At 22.3% G+C, this 22,022-nt stretch overlaps 1 protein-coding gene across 2 annotated transcripts in view; it reads left to right on the forward strand.

The window, feature by feature from the left end:
• The window catches only part of LOC117171944 (metal transporter CNNM4), a 106,477-nt gene that overhangs the window by 45,186 nt on the left and 39,269 nt on the right, over positions 1 to 22,022 (forward strand). For both annotated transcript variants that reach the window (XM_033359619.1, XM_033359620.1), the window contains exons 7-10: positions 2,477 to 2,648; positions 12,074 to 12,265; positions 16,255 to 16,401; positions 16,477 to 16,608. In XM_033359619.1, the coding sequence (XP_033215510.1) occupies positions 2,477 to 2,648; positions 12,074 to 12,265; positions 16,255 to 16,401; positions 16,477 to 16,608 (643 nt within the window). The remainder of the gene's footprint in view (positions 1 to 2,476; positions 2,649 to 12,073; positions 12,266 to 16,254; positions 16,402 to 16,476; positions 16,609 to 22,022) is intronic.

A 22,022-nucleotide genomic window follows, 5' to 3' on the forward strand; every position in this document is an offset into this window, starting at 1 on the left:
TCAAGAAAAATTTTTCAGTTTCGAAAAAAAATCAAATAAATCGTTGAATTTTCCACTCGAAAACATGAATTTTCAACAGAAAAGTAATTTTTAATCAGAAAAATGATTAAATTTTTTACGCTGAAAATGTACAGCCAAAAAGAATATTTTCTATTCAAGAGGAAAAAAATGTCAACTAAATTATTGAATTTTCCATCCAAAAAGGCGAGTTTTCCCTCAGACATTTGTATTTTCAAACAGTAGAATATGAATTTTCCACCAAACAATTAATCTTAAACAAAAAGAATAATTTCTTGGTAAAATTCGATGGGAATTTTGAACTAAAAAGGATGTTTTTTGGCAAAAATATTTAGTTTCCAACTAAAAAGATGCATTTTCGATTAAGAGGATTAATTATTCTACCAAAAAATTTGAAATTTCTACAAAAAGAGATGAAGTTGTTATAAAAATAGATGAGTTTTCAAGAAAAGTGTTGAATTTTCAACTATGAAAGATTTTTCTGTTACGAACAAAAAATTCAAACAATTTCTTGAATTTTCTTGTTAAAGACACGAATTTTCCACAAAATAGCTGAATTTTCAAGCCGAAAACATGCTTTTTCAACAGAAAAGTGAATTTTTAATTTAAAAATGATTAAATTTCTACGCTGAAAATTTACTGCCAAAAAGAATATTTTCCATTTAAAAGAAAAAAAATTCAACTATATTATGAATTTTAAATAAAAAAATTGATTTTCAAACGAAAAGAATAATTTTTTTATCAAAATATTGTTGAATTTGAAACCACATAATAAAAGTTTTAACTAAAAAAAGATTTATTTTTACCCAAAACTTTAATATTAGAGTTTCCAACCGAAAAGAATTTTCAATTAAAAAGATGAATTTTCGATAAAAAATAAATAAATTTTCCACCCAAAATGGAATACTTAATTTTCATTAAAGGAAATTAATTCGTAACAAAAAGAAAATGAATTTTCAATAAAATATTTAAAACGTTCAACCAAGTAGTTGAATTTTCAATAAAAATCTTAATTCTGCATCAAAATTATAATAAAGTTGATATGTTAACCAAAAAATATTTTTATTTTAAACAAAAAACAGTCGAATTCATCGAAAAAAATATACAATTTCATCGAAATACATGGAAGTACCAAATAAAATATATTTTCTACGAAATAGTTCAATTTTTAACCAAACTTCTACTAAACTTAAATTTCTATCAATATAAAGATAAATATTTCACAAAAAATGGAATAGTTCAATTTTCAGTTAAATGTGATTTTTTATCTAATAAAAGATTTCTTTTTAAAACACAGAATACTCAAGTTTTCAGTTAGAAAAATAAATTTTTAACGAAACAGTTACATTTTCGACCAAGAATATGAATTTTTAACTAAAATGATGAATCTTAAACCCACAAAATAAATTAAATTAAAAAAATTAAAATAAATACCAAACTATTGAAGTTTTAACCCAAAAAAATAATTTTCAATAAAAAACAAGACAAATTTTTAAGAAAGTAATTGAATTTTCACCTAAAACAGATACATTTTCGACTTACAAGGTTACAATAGAATAGTTGAATTTTCAGTGAAATAAATTAATTTTCAACCAAATAAAACACATATTCAACCAAATATTAAATTTTTTAACGTAACAGATTAACTGTAAACCAAGAAGTTTAAAACTCTATAAAAAACTATGGATATTATAGACATAAAATCTAATAATTCAATTTTAAGTTTAAAAAAATATTATTTTTAATTTGTAAAGAAAAACGAATTTTCGACTAAAGTAATGACTTCTCAAGAAAAAATGTCAATTTTTAGCTATGAAGATTCATTGGATTTTCATGAAAATTCAATTTAAGGAATTTTCAACTAACTGTTTTCAACCAAAAAGATGAATTAGTCACCAAGAAGATTAATATTCTGTCGAAAACAAACGAATTTTAAAAAAAATACAGGATTTTTTAACCAAACATGGAATACTTATTTTCTGCTTGAAAAATTAATTTTCAGTAAAATAGTTGAATAATAGTTTCACCCTTCATTAAGGAGTGGAATTTTCCACACAAAAATGAATTGTCGAAAAAAATTCAAAAATTGAATTCGGCAAATTTTGAAAATATTTATTCCTTCTTTTAAAAATATGTTTGATATTGCCAGCTTTTAAAATATTAGTTTATATAATTGTAAAATTTTCTGTGAAAATGAAATTAATTTTCCACTTTACAGAATAGAAAAACCTATTCAATCACTTTAAATTATGCTAGAAATATTGCATAATATTTGGTAATTCTTTGCTCATTTTGAAAGGATTCATAAAATCGTTTTAATTTTAAGGTATCCAATCTGAAAATTACAATTTTTCTAAAAAAAACAGTCGAAAAATAATGGCGCAGTATTTTCGCTCGTGAATTATTTTTTTTTTTTACTCTCAGATTTTATGATAAAATATTTCCATTCTTTGTACAGGTGACTACCGGTTTCAACGACTTGCAAAAGGAGGAAGTAAACATTATTTCTGGTGCTTTAGAGTTATGTAAGAAAACTGTGGCAGATGTGATGACTCGAATCGATGATGTTTACATGTTGGACTATAGCGCTATTTTGGATTTTGAAACAGTCTCGGAAATCTTGAAATCAGGTGAGAATAAGATTTTCTTTTGAAAAAATTCCACTATTTCATCATTTTTCTTTAAAAAATGTTTTTAAAATTCTTCCCTAATTAGTTAATAATGATCTCAATTGTAACAGATGAATTTTCAAACTAAAAATATTATTTTTCTAATAAATTAGTTGATTTTTCGAACACCAAGATATTAATTTTCAACAAAAAGTTTATTTTCTACCAAAATATTTAAGTTTTCAACAAAATTCTTGAATTTTCAACCAAAAAGTGAATTTCCAACTTCAATGATGAATCTTTATTTGGAATAGTTACATTTTCAATTTAAAAAATTAGTTTTTAACCATTAAAAATGAATTTTGAACCAGTAGATGAATTCTCAACAAAATAATTGAATTATCAAATAAAAAAATGAATTTTCAACTAATAAAGACTTTTAAGTCAATAAAAAAAAATTGAAATCAGAATGTTGAATTTTTAAGTCAAGAAGACTAATTTTCGACAAATTATATAATTTTTTAACTGAATACTTGAATTTTGAAATAAAAAACGATTAATTTTTAACAGAAGATGGAATACTTAAATTTTTATTGGGGAGTATTAATTTTAAATAGGAAAAAAATTTGAAACGATTTTTCTACGAAACAGTTCAATTTTGTATCAAATAGTTGAATTTGGTACAAACTTATGGAATTTTCAGGCCAAAAAGACGAATTTTCCATTTAAAAAAGTCCTATTTTTTACTGGAGAATATAAATTTAAAAAAATTAATTTATAACCAATCCGTTGAAATTTCTAAAAAAAAGTCTTAAATTTGCAATGCAAAAAATTTAGTTCTTGACAACAAAAAAAACGAATTTTCAACTAAAAATATAAATCTTTAACTAAAAAATTAAATTTTTAGAACGGATTTGAATTTAAAGCCTAAAGATGAATATTCACGGTGGCCACTGGACTGGAAACCCGTGAAGTGACCGGAAAACTTCTGAGACCGGGAAATGACAGTGAATTCGAAAATCTTTTACTTTCAAAATTCTTGATTTTAGATTTTTATTTTTAGGCGTAAATTTGTAATTTAAAGAATTTTAAAGTGCAGTCTTAAATACTTAAATATTTAAAAATTAAAAATATTTCAAGTTGAAAATTTTTGATAAAAAATAGTATTATTTTATCAACTGTAAATATAAATAAATGAATGAATAAATAATTATTAAAATGCATCTGCACTTCAAGTAGTAAAAACTGAATAATATACTATTTGATAAAACGATTCTAAATTCGTTCAATGTTTAAGAATTTTCAGAATGTTACTGTTTCAATTCGAAAATTTTAGTCATTAAAAAAATGTAAAGGTGTGATTGAAACTTTAGAAACTATTTTCAATTAAAAAATAACTTAATAATTTATTTTAATTTAAGACTTTGGATTTTTAGAAAATCCTGAAAATTAAAAAAAAAACCTTAAAATCTTCCACGGTCATTTTTGATAATTTTGGAAATCTCTTAAAATATTTTTAAATAATCTGTTAAATGATTTTCTAAACTGAAAAATCATTTCAATTTTCCTAGGAATATTAAGAATTTTTTTTTAATCTGCAAAAAATCTACATTTTGTATCAAATAAGGATGTGGTTATTAGTACCGAAATTTCGGTACGAATAATTTAAAAAATAAATTGAAATTTGAACATTTTTAAAACAACTTCTAGATTTCTCAAAATTTTGAAATAAAATTTTAAAGCTTTTCAGTGAGGCCTAAACTATTTAAAACGAAAATAATTTCACTTCTAATTTAAGAACTTTTAAGTTGAAAAAATTTAACCTTTTGTATTTTTTATGTTTTTAACATAAAATAACTTAATAATATAATTTTAAAAAATTTTAAAGTTCATTTATTGATTCTTTAATTTGTAGTATTTAAAATTTTAACGTGGATTTATATTTTTCGAACTTAATCTAAATCTTTGAATTCTATAATACATAAAAGTTAAAAATTCTGAATTTTGCACTTTATCTTAATTTAATTTAATATTGTTCAATTGAAAAGTATGAGTACCTTCCATTTTTCGCGTGTAAATTATTGAGCATTTAATAAAAAAAAAGTTTTCGAATTTAAAAACTTTTCAACTTCAATTTTAAAAGTTTAAATTTCAAGAGTTCCAGATTTGATTTAAAAATGAAAAACAGTTGGATTTAACCAAAAAAGAACAATTTTTCGTTGAAATTTCAACAAGATACTTAATTTTTCAAGTTAAAAAAAATAGTTGAAAAAAATGTCAACTAAAAATATTAATCTTCAACTAAAAAATGAAATTTTAAGAACGGAGTTGAATTTAATGCCTAAAAAAATGAATATTCAAAGCAAATTTTAATAGTTGATATTTTAACACAAAAAAAAAATAATTTTGTACCAAATAGTTCAATTGTTTACCAAATTGGTTATTTTTCATTGTTTAGTTTAAAGTTGAACTACTTGCTTAAAAGTTAATTTTTTGGGTTGAAGATTCATAATTTTAAAACTATTTTGTTTAAAATTCAACGGATTCGTTGTAAATTCATTTTCTGATTGATATTTCAACACAAAAGATTTTAATTTAAAGTAAAAGAAACATTTGGATTTAACAAACTACGACGAATTTTCAACTAAACAAAAAACAAAAAAGTGAATTTCAACTGAAATAGAATAATACTTGAATTTTCAACTAAACAAAAAACAAAAAAGTGAATTTCAACTGAAATAGATTAATTTCTAACCAGATAGTTAAATTTTTAATTAAAAGAGATGAAACTTGTAAAGAAATTGACTAAATTTTCAACAACAAAAAAATAGATGAACGTGCAAAAAAATAGTGGAATGTTCAATTTAAAAAATTTCTTAGTCAAGAAACGAAATTTTACTCAAATTTTTGAATTAACAAGCCAAAAAGATGAATTTTCAAAAAAAAAAAATCAATTTTGAACTAAATAGTACAATTTTTAAATAAAAAAAAATTATGTCTTGACCAAATAATTTATTAGTGGCCTTTTCAACCGAGAAGAATCAACTTTTAACGAAAAATAGTTAAATTTTCTTATTGGGTTTTTATTAATTCAGCTTACAGTTAAGTGGAAAAATAATAATAATTTTGATAATTTACATACTAAAGAATAAATTTTTTAATAATAATTGTATTTCATTTTTAATATTTAAACAATTTTATGACCCTATTTTGACTGTATATCATAATATTGTTGACACTGTTTACACTACTTTTTTTTATCTCCAAAATGAGTCCGAGGCCTGAAAATGGTTAACTTTTTGGCAATCATCCTTATATATCTGAGATTTATTTTTTGTGAAATTCCTTCACAAGATTCGAGAGTATCGGGTAGATAATAAACAAGTGCATGATCATTATCTATTTGGTCCAATTAGTATTACGATTAACCATTAACATTGATAAAGCTTCCGAGATATTATCTGTTTAATCTGGCAAGGATAGATCTGGCCGCAATCATTGATTTCATTGATGACTTAGGGGTCATCCAAAAATTTCGTAAGGCATTTTGAGGGAGGGGGGGGGGGGTCAATTTATTTATTTTTTAATTTATTTTTTGATCGGGAATTTTACCAAATTTTTAGAATAAAAATTTTGTCCAACTTTGATTTTAACCTTTTTTTAAATAATTTGTTAAATTGTGATTTTTATAAATTATTATTATATCATTCAATTTAGAATGCTTAATTTCAAAAATCTTTCACTTTAAAAAATGTCCATTTTATTTTTTAAGCATATATTTGAATTTAAATAATTTTAAAATGCAGTTTTAAAGGCTTAAAAGAGATAAAAATTGAAGGTTTTTAAAATTGAAGATTTTTAAAATAAAAAAACAAGGTATTTCCAGGCGAAAAATCTGCTCAAGTTTCATTTTAATAGTTTTTAAAATAATTAATGTGCAGTAAATAAATGCAGTAAATATAAATAAATTATTTTTAAAATGGATCTATAACTGTTTCAATCCGAAAGTCTTGATAAGAATTGAAATTAGTATATCATTTTTTCCGATAATTTTATTTTTAAATAAAATTTTTTATTATTTATCAATAAAATATTTTTATTTCAGAGTTTCAGGTCTTCTTTTATATTATTTTTTATATTAAATTTAATAAATAAATATACTAATATATTATTTCTATTAATTTCTTTAGCCATAAAAAAATGTAAACGTTCGTTTCACTATTTTCGACTTAAAAATAAATCCATAATAATATAGTCGTAATTAAAGGCTTTTAATAAATTTGAAATTTTGTTGAAAATCTTTAGATTTTCGAAGAACTTTCAAATTTTTAGCGTTACAATTTTAATTGTTCTATTTCAAAAGTGTTTAATTTGTAAGTGAAATTGTTAAATTTTGACGTATAAATAACAATTGAATACTTAACATTTGTAGAAAAAATTTGAGTGATTTTGAGAGATATTTAGAAGTTTTGAAAAGATTCAAAATTAATTAAAAAATTTAAATTATTTCAAGTAATTTAAATTATTTTTTGTACATTTTCTCCAGAACTTCTAAATATATTTTTTAATTAATAGAATTTTTCCTACAATTCTTGGAAAATCCTGCAAATTGAAAAAAATCTTCCAGGTTTTTCTTTGATAATTTTTTTATCCTCTTAAGATCTTCTTAAACTTTCTGTTACAATAATTTTCAAGTTGAAAAATCATTTTCAATTTTCCTAAGAATCTTAAGAAAATTTTTTCAAATTCTTTTAAAGTTTTTCACAATTTTTAAAAAAATTCTAAATTTTTGTTTGAAATCTGCAAAAATCTACATTTTATTTTAAATTCTGCTGTATTTGAAATTATTTAAAGTTCTAAATTTAATTCAAATCGTTTTAAAACTTCTAAATATCTCTTAATATTACTCTAATATTTTTACAAATAATAACTGTTCTATTGTTATTTATAAATTCAAATTAATTTTTTTTTAATTTGCAGGATTTTCTAAAAGTTATAGAAAAAATTCAATTTATTTTCAAATATGTTTAAAAGTTCCGAAAAAAAATCCAAAAATTATTTTAAAAATTTTAAACCACTTCTAGGTTTCTCAATATTTTTAAATACAAATTTTTAAACTTCTGAAGGATGCCTTAACTTTTTTAAATTAAAATAATTTAACTTCTAATTTAAAAACTGTTAAGTTAAAAAAAAATTATTTTCCAATTTTTAAAGTGTCTAGCTTAAAATTACTTAAAATAATATAATTTAAAAAAATTTCCAAGTTCATATTTTAATTTTTTAAATTTCATTGTCCGTGAAAAATGTTTGCGAACCGGGAAATGACCGGGAATTTTTTTCTTTGATTAAAGTGAATTTTGCAAGAAGTAAAAAAAGAACATTTTTTCAATTTTATTGATGATAGGTTAACGAGATTTATAGAAATAATTGTTTTTGAATAAAATAATATGATTACTATATTAAATTCAGTTTCAAACGCTTGAAATGCTTAATACTTTAAGTAAAAATTTTGAATTTCCAACAAAATAGATGAATTTTTAAACAAATAGGTGAATTTTTACGTAAAAATATTAATTTTCCACCAATAAGATTAATTTTTTTTATTAAAAATGTAACAGTTAAATTTTAAATTAAAACAAATTAATTTTAAGTTTAAAAAATTAATTTTTAGTTTGGAACATTATTATTCAACTGAAAAAAAAAACGAATTTTCAATTAAATAATTCAATTTTCAACTAAAAAAATCATCACCCAAATAATTGCATTTTAACCAAAAAAATATAAAATTCTTAACAAAACAGTTGAATTTTCAACAAGAAAAAATCATTTTTCAACAAGCAAGGCAATTTTAAGCCATATATTTGAAATTTCTACTAATATAATTGAATTTTCAATCTTAAAAAGATGAATATTCAACAAAAAGATTAATTTTGTACAAAAAAGAGGCATTTAAGAAAAGAAAATTAATTTTCAATCATAAAATGTAATAATTCATAGGAGAATGTTTAACCAAAAGAGATTATTTATCAAACAATTGTGTTTATAATAGAAAAAGATTAAATTTCTACCAAAACAGCTGAATTTTTAAACTAAAAAGACAAATTTTTAACAAAACAGTGGCATTTTCAATAAAAAAATTAATTTTCTAGAAAAAAAGACGAATTTTCAACAAAATACATTAATTTTCAACTAAAAGCAAATAAATTTTGAATCAAAAATGGAAAAATAAATTTTTAGTTAAACAAATTGATTTTCAAAAGGTAACAAACATATTTAAAAAAAAGTTAAATGTATAACCATAAAAAATAATTGTCAAAAAAGTATTTAGGATTCTAACAACAAAATGAATTTTCAACACAATAAGTTTCAGCTAAGAGAAAAAATAACCAAATAATATCAATTTAACCAAATAGTTATGTTTTCAACCAATTGAATTTTTAACCGAAACAGGTTCATTATTAACTAAAAGAAGATTACATTTCCAGTAAAGAGATGAATTTTTAAACCGAAAAAATGTATGCTTGACAAAAGAAATTAATTTTTAACCATAAAAGTTTTTTTAGTCAAGAAATAAAAAAATTGTCAAGCAAATTGTACAATTTTAAAGCGAGAAAGATGAAATTTTAACCAAGTTTTTGTATTTTCAAATCAAAAATATGTATTTTCAACAAAACTAATGAATTTTAAACGAAAAAGGATAACTTTAAAAATAAATAATTAGGTTTTCAATAATATAGATTAATATTCAACGAAAGAGATAAATTTTCAACTAAAATTATGAAGCTTTAATAAAAAAATGGATTTTTTACAAAAATATTTCAAGGTTCAAGCAAATAGTTGAATTTTAAACTAAAAAGTTATTTTTTAATTCGAAAAGAAGAAAAATACAAGTTGAATTCTCAACAAAAAATATAATAATTGATATTTCAGTGAAAAAATATTTGAATTTTAAATAAAAAAACGTTGAATTCTACAAAAAAGAATTATTTTTAATTTAAAAATGTTAAGTCTTACCAAAAAAACAGGAATTTTCTACAAAATAGGAGAATCCTTGATCAAAAGAGATAATTTTTCAAAAAAACGTGTTTATAACCAACAAAGAATTAATTTCTGCCAAAACTGATGAATTTTTAAACTAAAAAAAACGAATTTATAAGAAAACAGTTGCATTTTCAACCAAGAATGTTTTTTTTTTGTCAACAGAAGAAAAATTCTTTCAACCAAGGTCGTAAATTCTCAAGTTAAAAAGACGTCTTTTCTACACAATAGTTGAATCTTCAACCAAAACAGATTAACTTTCTACCGAAAAGTTGTCTTTTTACCACAAAAAGATTAAATTTCTATCCAGAAAATTAATTTTCTACAAAAAAAAAATACAAATTTTCAACAAAATACATAAATTTCCAACCAAATAGTTGACGTTCCAACTAAAAAAGATAAATTTTGGAACAAAAATGGAAAAACCAAACAATTGCAATTTTTAGAAAAAAAATTTAATTTCCACAAAAAGAGATAAATTTTTGAACGAAAAGAAAAACGATTTTCAACAAATGAGTTGAATTTTGAACTAAGAGTGCTTTTTTAGTTAATAAAAAATTGGTTGAATAGCTGCAAATAGTTGAATTTTTAACTAAAAAGTTATTTTTCAGTTCGAAAAGATATATTTTTAATAAAACTGTTGAATTTATAACCAAAAAGGAAAAAATTCAACTAAGTAATTTAAAATTCAACCAGAGAAATAAATTTTCAACTAAAATTTCGAATCTTAAAAAAATGGATTTTTGACAAAGTTGTTTAAATTTAAATCAAAAATACTTGGATTTTCTGATTGATTGTTATTATAAATTCAGTTCATATTAATTTGATGAAAATTTGTCTTTTTTGGGAAAAAATTTATCTGTTTGCTATATAATTCATTTCTTTGCTTGAAAATTTAATTATTTTTTTAAATGTTCGCATTTGGCATTGAAAATGAATTTTTTCAATTTAAAATTTAATGGTTCCCTTTTTAGTCCAAAATTTATATTTTTTAGCGGAACATTCATGTATTTTTTTTAAATCAGTGTTTTTTGGTAGAAAACAAATCTTTTTAGTTGCAAAATTTTCTGAAAACTCGTTCTCTGTTTAAATGAAAATTACTTTTTTTAAATGTCAATTTAATTATTCGACGTTTAGTTAAAAAGTAATCTTTTATCGTTAAAAATATCAACTATTTGGTTAAAAATTGATGTATTTTTGGAAAGTTAATTTTTTTGGTAGAGAATTATTAATATTCGTGGTTGAAAATTCATTCTCTCGGGTGAAAGATTCATAATTTTTGTTAAAAATGTATTTATTTGGTTAAAAATTGATTTATTTTGTTGCCTAACTGTTTCATGTTTGATTTAAAAGTTACATTTTGAAAATTTAACTCTTTTGTGGAAAATTCATATACGAATTTAGTTGAAAATGCGTCTTTTTTGGTTAAATATGAATATTTTTGATTAAAAATGTATTTCTTTGGCTAAAAATTCAACGTTTGTTAAAAACGAAACTATTTTCTTGAAAATTTTCCGTTTGTTGTTTGAAACAAATTTCCATAACTGAAAATTAACATATTTAATTTTGGGTTGAAAAGTAATCATTTTTTAGTTGGAAATTCAACTATTACGTTAGAAATTCATGTATTATGTAGAAAATTAATGTTTTTGGTTGAAAATTCATCGTTTTAGTTGAAAATTTGTCTTTCTTTGAGAGAAAATTAATCTTAATGGCTTAAAATTAATCTTTTTGGTTAGAAATTCAACTTTTTAGTTAAAAAATCAATAGTTTGGTTACAAATTAATTTTGTTCTGTAAATAATTATAATTTTCGTTAAAATTTTATTTCTACGACTCAAAATTTATTTATTTGGTTGAAAGTTCGTCTTTTTGGTAGAAAAAATAATCCTCTTGGTTTGAAATTCATCTTTATGATTAAAAATTCAACTAGTCGGTTAAAAATTGTTTTTTTTTTGGGGGGGGGGGGAGATTCATAATGTTCGTTGAAAATTAATGTTTTTGGTGGAAAGTTTTTAAATTTTGTTGAAGATTCGAATCTTTGATTATAAGTTCACCTTTTTTGTTAAAAGTTGAACCAGTTGGTTAAAAATTAATTTTTTGTTGCCAAAAATTTCTGGGTAAAAAATTAATCTTTTTGGATGAAGATTTATCATTTTAGTTTAAAATTAATTTTTTTTCTGGAAAATTAATGTTCTTAACTGAAGATTTAACTATTTAATTTTTTGTTAAAAACTTATCTTTTTTATTTAAAAATTCATGTATTTTGTTGAAAGTTGTTCAGTTTTCTGATTAAAAATGTATCTTATGTGTTTAAATAAAGTCGGCAACTTCACACACCTGATCAAATTTTGCAAATCTTTTTTGTTTTTAATTATTTTACATCTACAAGAAAAACCTTACTTTCAGGATTTTCTCGTATACCTATATATGATGGAGGCCGAAACAATATTGTTTCGATATTGTATATAAAGGATTTGGCCTTTGTGGATCCTGATGATAATAAGCCGTTGAAGACTCTATGTGAATTTTACAAGAACCCCTGCAACTTTGTGTTTGAAGATGTTACATTGGACGTGATGTTTAAACAATTTAAAGAAGGTTCGTGTGATTATTTATTTTATTATTTGGTGGAAATTTTTCACCCTTTTAAACCAAATATTATAGAAAAATTAGAATAGTATAATGATCTTCCCATAATTTTGCCTGCGATTCTAAGATTATCAAAGTAAAATCATTTTAAATCTCCGAGAATCACTTGATACTTTTGGAAATATTTTCAAATCCATAAAAATCTTTCTAATCTGTTAAAATCTGTAGGAATTCCTTGCAATATTTTTTAAATCGATTTTCAACTCATTTAAAATTGTTTGAAATCGTTAGAAATCAAAAGAAATGGTTTAAAATTCCTGAAAAATAAATTTGACTTTGAAACTGAATCCTTTGAAATTTATCAAATCTTTTGAAATTATTTAGAATCTTTTAAAATAACTTAAAATCTTTCAAATTCCTTTTGTTTTTTTAATTCTTTTTATCCCTTAAAACCGTTCAAATCCATAAAAAGTCCTTGAAATAAAATTTAATTTCCTAAAGTTATTAATAAATTGGTTAAGAACTTTCAAAATCTATTCAAATCTTGATATCTCTTGACATCTTCGAAATTCTTTTAAATTCAATAAACTCCTTTAGATCTTGTGAAATTTCTTGCAATTGAATTATTCTTTGAAAATGAAATCTCTTGAAATTCTTTAAAATCTTTTTAAAAAAAACTTTAAATCTTTAAAATTTTTGAATCCCTTAATATCTCTTGAAATTGTTAAAAAACTTAGAAATGCCTTTAAAAAATATTTTATTTATTCCCTGAAGTTCTCTAGAAATTCCTCGAAATCCCTTAAATTCCATTTTATTCTTTAGAAATGGCAAAAATGCATTAAAATAAGTAAAACTCATTTGAAATTTCTTGAATAAAATTTAAATTAAACTGATTTATTAAATTTTTTTAATTTGTTGAAATCCTTGGAAATTGAATTTATTTTCCAAAGTTCTCTTAAAAAATCTCCTAAAATCGAGGCTAAAATGTTTGGAAATCCTACCAAATTCTTTGGCGTCCCTTGAAATTGATGAAATATCTTTACATTTTTCGAAATAAAATAAAATTTATTCTCAAATTATTATCAATTGTTATTATCGTCAACTTTATTATCAATATTTATCAAATTTTATTTTAAAATGTTTGCAATCCCTTGAAATCCATTGAAATTATTGGAAATGATTTAATATGCAACTTTAAGGAAATAAATAAATAAAACATTTATAGTTTCTCTATTTTTAAAAATAATTTCTTTTAATATTTAAAGATTACTATAAAATAAAATTATAATTTATGTAATCTCTTGCAGTTTTTTGGAACCTTTTAAAGTAACATAAAATCTTTTAAATTCTGCGAAATTTGTTGAGTTTCTCAATATTTCTTGAAATTATTAAAAGTTGTAAAAATTTCTTGAAGTAAAATTAAATTAATTCTCTAAAGTTCTTCAGAAATTCGTTGAAATCTGTTTAATTTAATTAAAATCTTTTAGAATTTCAAAAATACATTAAAATAAATATAAATACTTGAAAATCTCTTAAAATATAAATTAAATTAGACTTATTTATTAAATTTCTCTTCAAAAGACCGTTCAAATTCCTAGGAGCCTTTTAAATCATTTGAAATCTTCAAAATCCTTAGAAATTTGATCAAATATTTTAAATCTTGTGAAATTGCTTGGAATTTTTAGAATCGCTAGAAATCCCTTGAAATTTCAATCAATTTATTATTCAAAGTTATCTAGAAATCTCTCAAAATCGAGCTTAAATTTTTTGAAAATCCTATTAAATTCTTTGTCAAATTTTAAAATAACTTTTCAATCTTTTTTTGTCAATTATTAAAACCCGTAGAAATTTCTGGAGATAAAGTTTAATTAATTTCTTATTTATTATTATTATATAATATTATTTATTATTTGTATTATTGAAATCCGTAGAAATTCCTTGAGTTCTCTAGAAAATTAAAGTTCTAGAAAAGTAAAGTTCCCTAGAAAATTGTTAAAATCTCAGAAAATCAATTAAATTCGTTGGATATCACAAAAATAATGTATTAAAATAAAAATTAATTTAAAATCATTTAAATATAAATTAAACTAAATGTATTCATTAAATTTTTTTTTAAAAACGTTAAAATTCCTAGAAATCCCTTGAAATTTAATTTAAGTTATTTTTTAAAGTTCTCTAGAAATCTCTTAAAATCGAGCTTAAATTCTTTGAAATCTCTTGAAATTTTTGAGATCTTTTGAAATTCTTTGTCAAATTTTAAAATAACTTAAAGTCTTTAAAATTCTTTGACATTTGTTGAATTTCTTAATATCTTTTCAAATTATTGGAATCCATAGAAATGTCTTGAAGTAAAATTTAATTTATTCCCTAAAGTTCTCTTAGAGATTCGTTGAAATCCCTTAAAAATCATCGAATTCTTAGGAAATCGAAAAAAGCTTTAATATAAAGTAGAATTCATTTGAAATAATTAAAAAATGAAATACCTTGAATTGCTTCGAAATTTTTGAAATTACTAGGAATTCTTTGAAATTTAATTTTATTTATTTTCCAAAGTTCTCTAGAATTCCCTTTGAATCGGGCCTAAACTAATGGAAAGTCCTCCCAAATTCTTTGGAACTTTTTAAAATAACTTCAAATCTCTTAAATTTTCTAAATTTTTTCAATTTCTTTAATATTTTTTTAACTTTTTTTAGTCCGTAGGTATTTCTTGAAATACAATTAAACTTATTCCCTAAAGTTTTCTAAAAAGTCATTGAAATACCTTAAAATCCATTGGAATATTTGGAAATCACAATAATTATCCATTAAAATTAAATATAAATTATTTAAATATCCTAAATTTAAATTAAATGAAACTTATTTATTCAATTTCTCTTTCAAAAAACAATAAAATCCTTTAATTCTTGTGAAATTCCTTGAAATCTTTGAACTCGATAGGAATCCCTTGAAATTTAATTCAATTTATTTTCCAAAATTCTCTGGAGATCTGTTAAAATTGAGCTTACATTCCTTGAAAACCTTTGAATTTCTTAATATCTTTTGAAATTTTTTAAATCCGTTGAAATTTCTTGAAGTAAAATTTAATTTATTCCCTAAACTTCTCTGGAAGTTCGTTCTCGAATTCTTGGAAATTGCAAAAATGCTTTAAAATAAATAGAAATCATTTGAAATCACTCGAATATAGATTAAATTAAGTTTATTAATTAAATTTCTCTTTTAGAAAAATGTTAAAATGTCTACACATTTTTTAAATCGTTTGTAATTTTTGAAATTTCTAGAAATTCAATAAAATCACTGACTTAGAAATCTTTGTAATTGCTGGAAATCATTTTGAATTCCTTATTATTTTTTGAAATTTTTGTAGTCCGTAGGTATTTCTTGAAATAAAATTAAACCTATTCCCGAAAATTCTCTAGAAATTCGGTAAAAGTCCGTTAAAATTCATTATATTGTATAAATCGTTTAAAATCCATCGAATATAAACTAAATGAAACTTATTCATTCAATTTCTCTTTTAGAAAACATTAGAATCCCTTGAAATATTTGAAATTATTGAAATCCTTAGAAATTCAATAAAATCCTTCAAATAGATTAAACTCCGTCGAAATTCCTTGAATGAATTTTTAATTTATTTCCTCAAATTCTCCTGTAAAAATGTTCTGAGACCCTTACAATCCAGTGAAATACTTAAAAATCGCACAAATCGATTAATTTAAGTAGAAAACACTTGAATTTTTTTGAATAGGAATTTAATTAAACTTATTAAATTTTTTGGAAATACATATTTCAAACCATTTGAAATCCTAGGTTAAATAATTAAATAAATATTTTGTAGTTTCTCTATTTTTGGTATTACTTCTTTAAATATTTAAACATTATTTATTTTTATACTGATTTTCTATAATGATTTTTTTTTTTAGAATCGCGAAAAAAGCGATAGGAAATTTATTAAAGGAAAATAATTGCAAGCATATTACAATGTTTTAAAATAATTTTAGGGCACAAGGGGCATATGGCGTTTGTTCAAAGAGTCAATAACGAAGGCGAAGGTGATCCTTTTTATGAGGTTATCGGTTTAGTAACTCTTGAAGACGTCATTGAAGAATTGATTCAAGCCGAGATAATGGATGAAACCGATGTTATCAGTGAGTGAAGGTTGCTCTAATGATACCGAAAACTCTCTTTTTAATCTATATTCATCTAAAAATCAATTTTTTTAGCCGATAACAGAAGCAAGAGAAAGAGAATCAAACCACGGAATCAGGACTTTACCATTTTTGCAGAGAAGAACGAAAATCAACGTGCTCATATATCGCCACAGATGATGTTAGCCATGTTCCAGTATTTGTCAAGTAAGTTAGAACCGAAAAAAATAGGCCCTAAAATGTTTATTTTTAAATCTTGGAATAGAAAGATTTTTTAATGCTTGAAATTCCTCAAATTTTGAATAAAAGTATTGAATTTGCAACAAAATAGATTAATTTTTAACCAGAAAGATGAATTTTTAAAGAAGAAGAATAATTTTCTACCAAAAATGGACGAATATTCATCAAAATAGTTGAAGTTCTAATTCGAAAAGATCAATTTTTAATTTTAAATGGAATAGTTACATTTTACGTTCAAAAAATTAATTTTAGAAAAACGAGAAACAAATTTTAAGGAAAATAGTTAAATCTTCAATAAAGACGAATTTACAATCTAATAGTGGAATTTTAATCTAAGAAATATCAATTTTCAACAAAAAATTAAATAGTAAAATATTCAGTTAAAAAAGAAAATTTCTACAAAGAAAAAACGACAACTTTTCAACCTAAAAAGATGAAATCTCAACGTAAAATGTGCTATTTGATATTTCAACTAAAATGTATTTTAATTGTTATAATAAAAAAAATTTGCAGTCAACCAAAAAAGTTTTATTAATACAGTTAAATTTCAACCAAAACTTATTAATTTTCAACCAAAAAGTTGCATTTTTCAACGACAAAGATAAAGTTTCTACTAGAAGATATAAATTTCAAAATAAAAAAAAAAACGAATTGTCAACAAAAGAGTTGAACTTTGAACCAAGAAAGATTTTTTAGTCAAGAGAGAAATTTTTTAAACCAAATTGTTGATTTTTTTATGCCAGAAAGACGAATTTTCTACAAAACGAATGATTTTTGAACACAAATAGACGATTTTTGAACAAGAAAGTTCATTTTAATCGAATACTTCAAGTTTCAACAAATAATATAAATTTTCAAAACTGAAGATTAATTTTCGACCAAAAAAAAAATGAATTTTCTACAAAACGGTTGAATTAAACCGACGATATGATTTTTTTAAAAAGTTCAGTCTCAGTTATAATTAAAAAAGGTAATATTTGTATCAAAAAAGTTGAATTTTTAAACCTAAAAAACAAATTTTTAACCAAGAAAGGTTTTTCAGTAAAGAGAGAAAAAAATGTTTAAACTAGCTGTTGAATTTTTAAGCAAAAAAAAAAGTTTTTATGAAACAGTTGAACTTTCATTTTAAAAAGTTATTTTACGAGCAAATAATTGAATTTTGTATTCAAATGATGAATTTTCAAGAAAATAGTTGATTCCTGAGCCAAAACAGATTATTTTTCAACCCTGTAGTTGCATTTTTAACCAAAAAACCAAATTTTCAAACAAGAAAATTAATTTGCAACCAAACAGTTGATTTTGTAACCGAGAAAGTTTTTAAAAATAATTTTTAACACAATTATTGAATTCTCAAGCAAAAAAAAAGTATTTTCTAGAAAACCAGATATGAATTTTTAAGAAAAATAGTTAATTTTCAACCAAGGATTTGTATTTCAATAAAAAAAAGATAAATTCTAAACCAAATAATTGAATTTTCTATGAAAATAGTTGTATATGTTTAACCCAAAATACGGATTTTCTACGAAAAAGTTCAATTTTCAACCAAGGAATATTTTGCAGTCAAGAATTTTTAACAAAAAAGTGAATTTTCAACCAGAAGAAAAAAGGACCAAATTTCTATCATAATAGATGTATTTTTGAACATAAAAGACCAATTTTGAACATCCGAATTGAATTTTTAACGAAGAAATATTTTCCAGTAGAGGGAGACGAAATGTTTGACCAAATTATTGAATTTTTAAGCCAGCAAGACGTAGTTACTAGAAAATATTTGAATTTGATAACTAAAAAATGAATTTTCAACAAAAATGTTCAATTTTCAACCCAGAAATATTTTTCAGCCAAGAGTTAAAAAAAATTACAACCAAATTGTTAATCTTTCAAGCCAAAACAACAAGTTGTCTGCAAAAAAATTGAATTTTCAACGGAAAATATGAATTTTTAACAAAAAGTGCATTTTCAACCAAAATCACAAAGAAGATGAGATTTCTATAAAATTAAATGAATTTTTAAACCGGAAAAAGGCGGAGAAAGATTTTTCAGATATGACAACAGAAATTTTCTAACCAAATTATTGAATTTTCAAGCAAAAAATGCGATTTTTTTTACAAACAGTTGAATTTGTAACCTAAAATTATGCATTTTCGATAAAAAAGTTTCCTTGCCACGACATGGTTATATTTTTAAACAAATAAATGAACTCTCAACGAAAAATTTAATAGTTGATACTTCAATTTCTTAAAAAAAAAATTTTATTTATATCAAAAACAGTTTAATGTGACCAAAAAAGACGAATTTTGAACCAAATTGTTAGATTTTTTACCAAAATAGGAGTTTTCAACAAAATAGTTAAATTTTCAACCAAGAAAGACTTTAGTCAAGAGAGAATTTTTTTTTAATTATTTAATTTTCAAGATAAAAAGGCGATTTTAATTTAAAAGGTTGAGTTTTTAAACAAAATTGTAGATTTTTCAATAAAATAATTAAATTTTTAACAAAATAATAAATTATTTAACAAAAAAAGACTTTTTCTATACCAAAAATATAATAGTAGACTTTTCAACATGTTTTTTTTATCAAATTTCGCATTTAAACGAAAAAACCAACGAGAAAAAGGACAAAAGAGAGAAATATGGGAAATACTGTGAAGCCTGTAATAAATAAACATGAACTTACATAATTTATAGACCAAAGAATAATATTCTAAATAAACATTGAAGTTTATTTTTAATACTCAAAAAATATTAGCATGGAAAATTGGAAATTTTGATAAGACAATAAATTGAATAATTTTCCAGCATACACTTTTTGATTTCGAACTATACAAAATATAGTAAATCAAAAATTTAATGTTCAAAGATTATATTTCAGTTCAGTGGTTTGCCTATATAAATATAATATATATTTTTTATTTTATTTATAAAATTAATTGATTTATTTGAACGATTTAATCAATTCCTGTCAAAAATTAAATAATATCAGGGTGGCCGCTGGACCCGAAAACCGGGAAATGACCGGGAATTTTATGAGTCTGGGGAAAACTGGGAAATGACAGTGAATTTATTTTTTGACCGGGAATTTTACCAAATTTTTAGAATAAAAATTTTGTTCAACTTTGATTTCAACCGTTTTTGAAATAATTTTTCAAATTGTGACTTTTATAAATTATTATATCATTCAGTTTAGAATGCTTAATTCGAAAATCTTTCAATTTAAAAATTTTCCATTTTAGATTTTGAAATTTTAAAAGCATATATTTTAATTTAAAGAATTTTAAAATGCAGTTTTCAAGGCTTTAAAAAATCATAAGTTTTTAAAATCAAAGATTTTTTAATAAAAAATATGGTGGCCGCTGGACCGAGAAACCGGGAATTTTACGAATTTTCAGAAGAAAAATCTGCTCAAGTTCGATTTTAACAGTTTTTAAAATAATTCAAGTGCATTTTTGAAGATTTAAACAATAAAAAATTTAAAGCATTTGAAATTGGACATTTTTGATAAAAAACAGTTTTATTTTATCAACTGTAAATGTAAATAAATACATTTTTTTTAATGGATCTGTACTCTAAGTATAGAAATCTGAGCAATAATTGATTTGTCCGAACAATTCTAGACGAATCCGAAAGTTTGGATAAGAATTAAAATTAATAAATCATTTATTCCAATAATTTTATTTTTAAATAAAAATTTTCATTATTTATCAATAAAATATTTTTAATTCAGAGTTTCAGGTCCTCTTTAATATTATTTTTTATACTAAATTTAATAAATAAATTTACTAATATATTATTTCTATTAATTTTTTTAACCATTAAAAAATGTAAACTTTCATTTTTCTTTTTTCAACTTAAAAATAACTCCATAATAATATATTCGTAATTAAAGGCTTTTATTTATATTAAAATATTGCTTGAATGTAAATTATTTAATTTTTATCCAATTTAATTTGAAATTTCTTAATGTAGAAAAAGAATAAGTATTTAATATTGAGCAATATTTTTTTCAGAAGTTCTAAATATATTTTAAAATTAATCAACATTTTCCTAAAATTTTTGAAAATACTGCAAATTAAAAAAAAAATCCTTAAAATCTTCCATAATTTTTCAAAGTGAAAAATCATTTTCAATTTTCCTAAGAATCTTGAGAACATTTTTTATTCTTTTGAAGTATTTCACAATTCTTGAAAAAACTAAATTTTTTGTTTGAAACGTGCAAAAACCTACATTTTATTTTAAATTCCGCTGTAAGTATTTGAGATGATTTCAAGTTCTAAATTCAATTCGAATCTTTTTAAAACTTTTAAATATCTCTTAAAATTACTCTAATATTTTTACAAATAATAAGTGTTCTATTGTTATTTGTAAATTCAAATAATTTTTTTCCTTTAAATTTGCAGGATTTTCTAAAAGTTATAGAAAAATTCAATTCGTTTTGATATATACTTAAAAGTTCCGAAAAAATTCTAAAATTATTTTGAATTTGAAAAAATTAAAGACCACTTTTAGATTTCTAAAAATTTTGAAATAAAATTTTAAAGCTTTTGAAGGATGCCTAGACTATTTAAAATAAAAATAATTTAACTTCTAATTACGAAAATGTTGATTTAGAAAAATTATTTTTCAATTTTTAATGTGTAGCTTAAACTTACTTAAAATAATATAATTTTGAAAATTTTTAAACTTCATTGCTTGATTCTTTAATTTAAACTATTGAAAATGTTAACGTGGAATTATATTTTTGGAAGTTAATCTGAATCTTTGAACTCTATAATTTATAAAAGTTCTAAATTTTGCATGTTATTTGTATTTCATTTAACACTGTTTAATTGAAAAGTGTTAGTATCTCCCATTTGGTACGTGTACATTTTTGAGCGTTGGAATACACAATTTTTGAACCTCGCTGAAGTTTGCAACGTTTAAAAAAAAAAAACGAATTTACAAAAAAATTTTTTTGTGCGAGACCTAAAATTTAAAAGTTTCAGATAGGTCTATTTGATGATAAAAGTTACCCGCAAAAGTTTCAACCCCCTATCTCATCCGGAACACCCTCGTTTTCAACCCTTAACATAGCGAAAAATCGGGAAAAATCCTCTAAAATCCAGACCTAAAATTTTATGCTTCAGAATCGTTCTACTTAACGTCCAAAGATGATAAAAAAAGTTTCATTCCCCTATTTCATCCGGAACACCCCGTTTTCAACCCCCGAAATATTGAAAAATCGACAAAAAATTCCGTAAAATCCAAACCTAAAATTTTATGCTTCAGAATGGTTCCATCTGCTGTCCAAAGACACTAAAAAAAGTTTCATTACCCTATCTCATCCGGAACACCCTGTCTTCAACCCCCAAAATATTGAAAAATCGACAAAAAATTCCAAAAAAT

This window comes from Belonocnema kinseyi, chromosome 4 (genome assembly GCF_010883055.1).
Source record: "Belonocnema kinseyi isolate 2016_QV_RU_SX_M_011 chromosome 4, B_treatae_v1, whole genome shotgun sequence".
NCBI lineage: Eukaryota > Metazoa > Arthropoda > Insecta > Hymenoptera > Cynipidae > Belonocnema > Belonocnema kinseyi.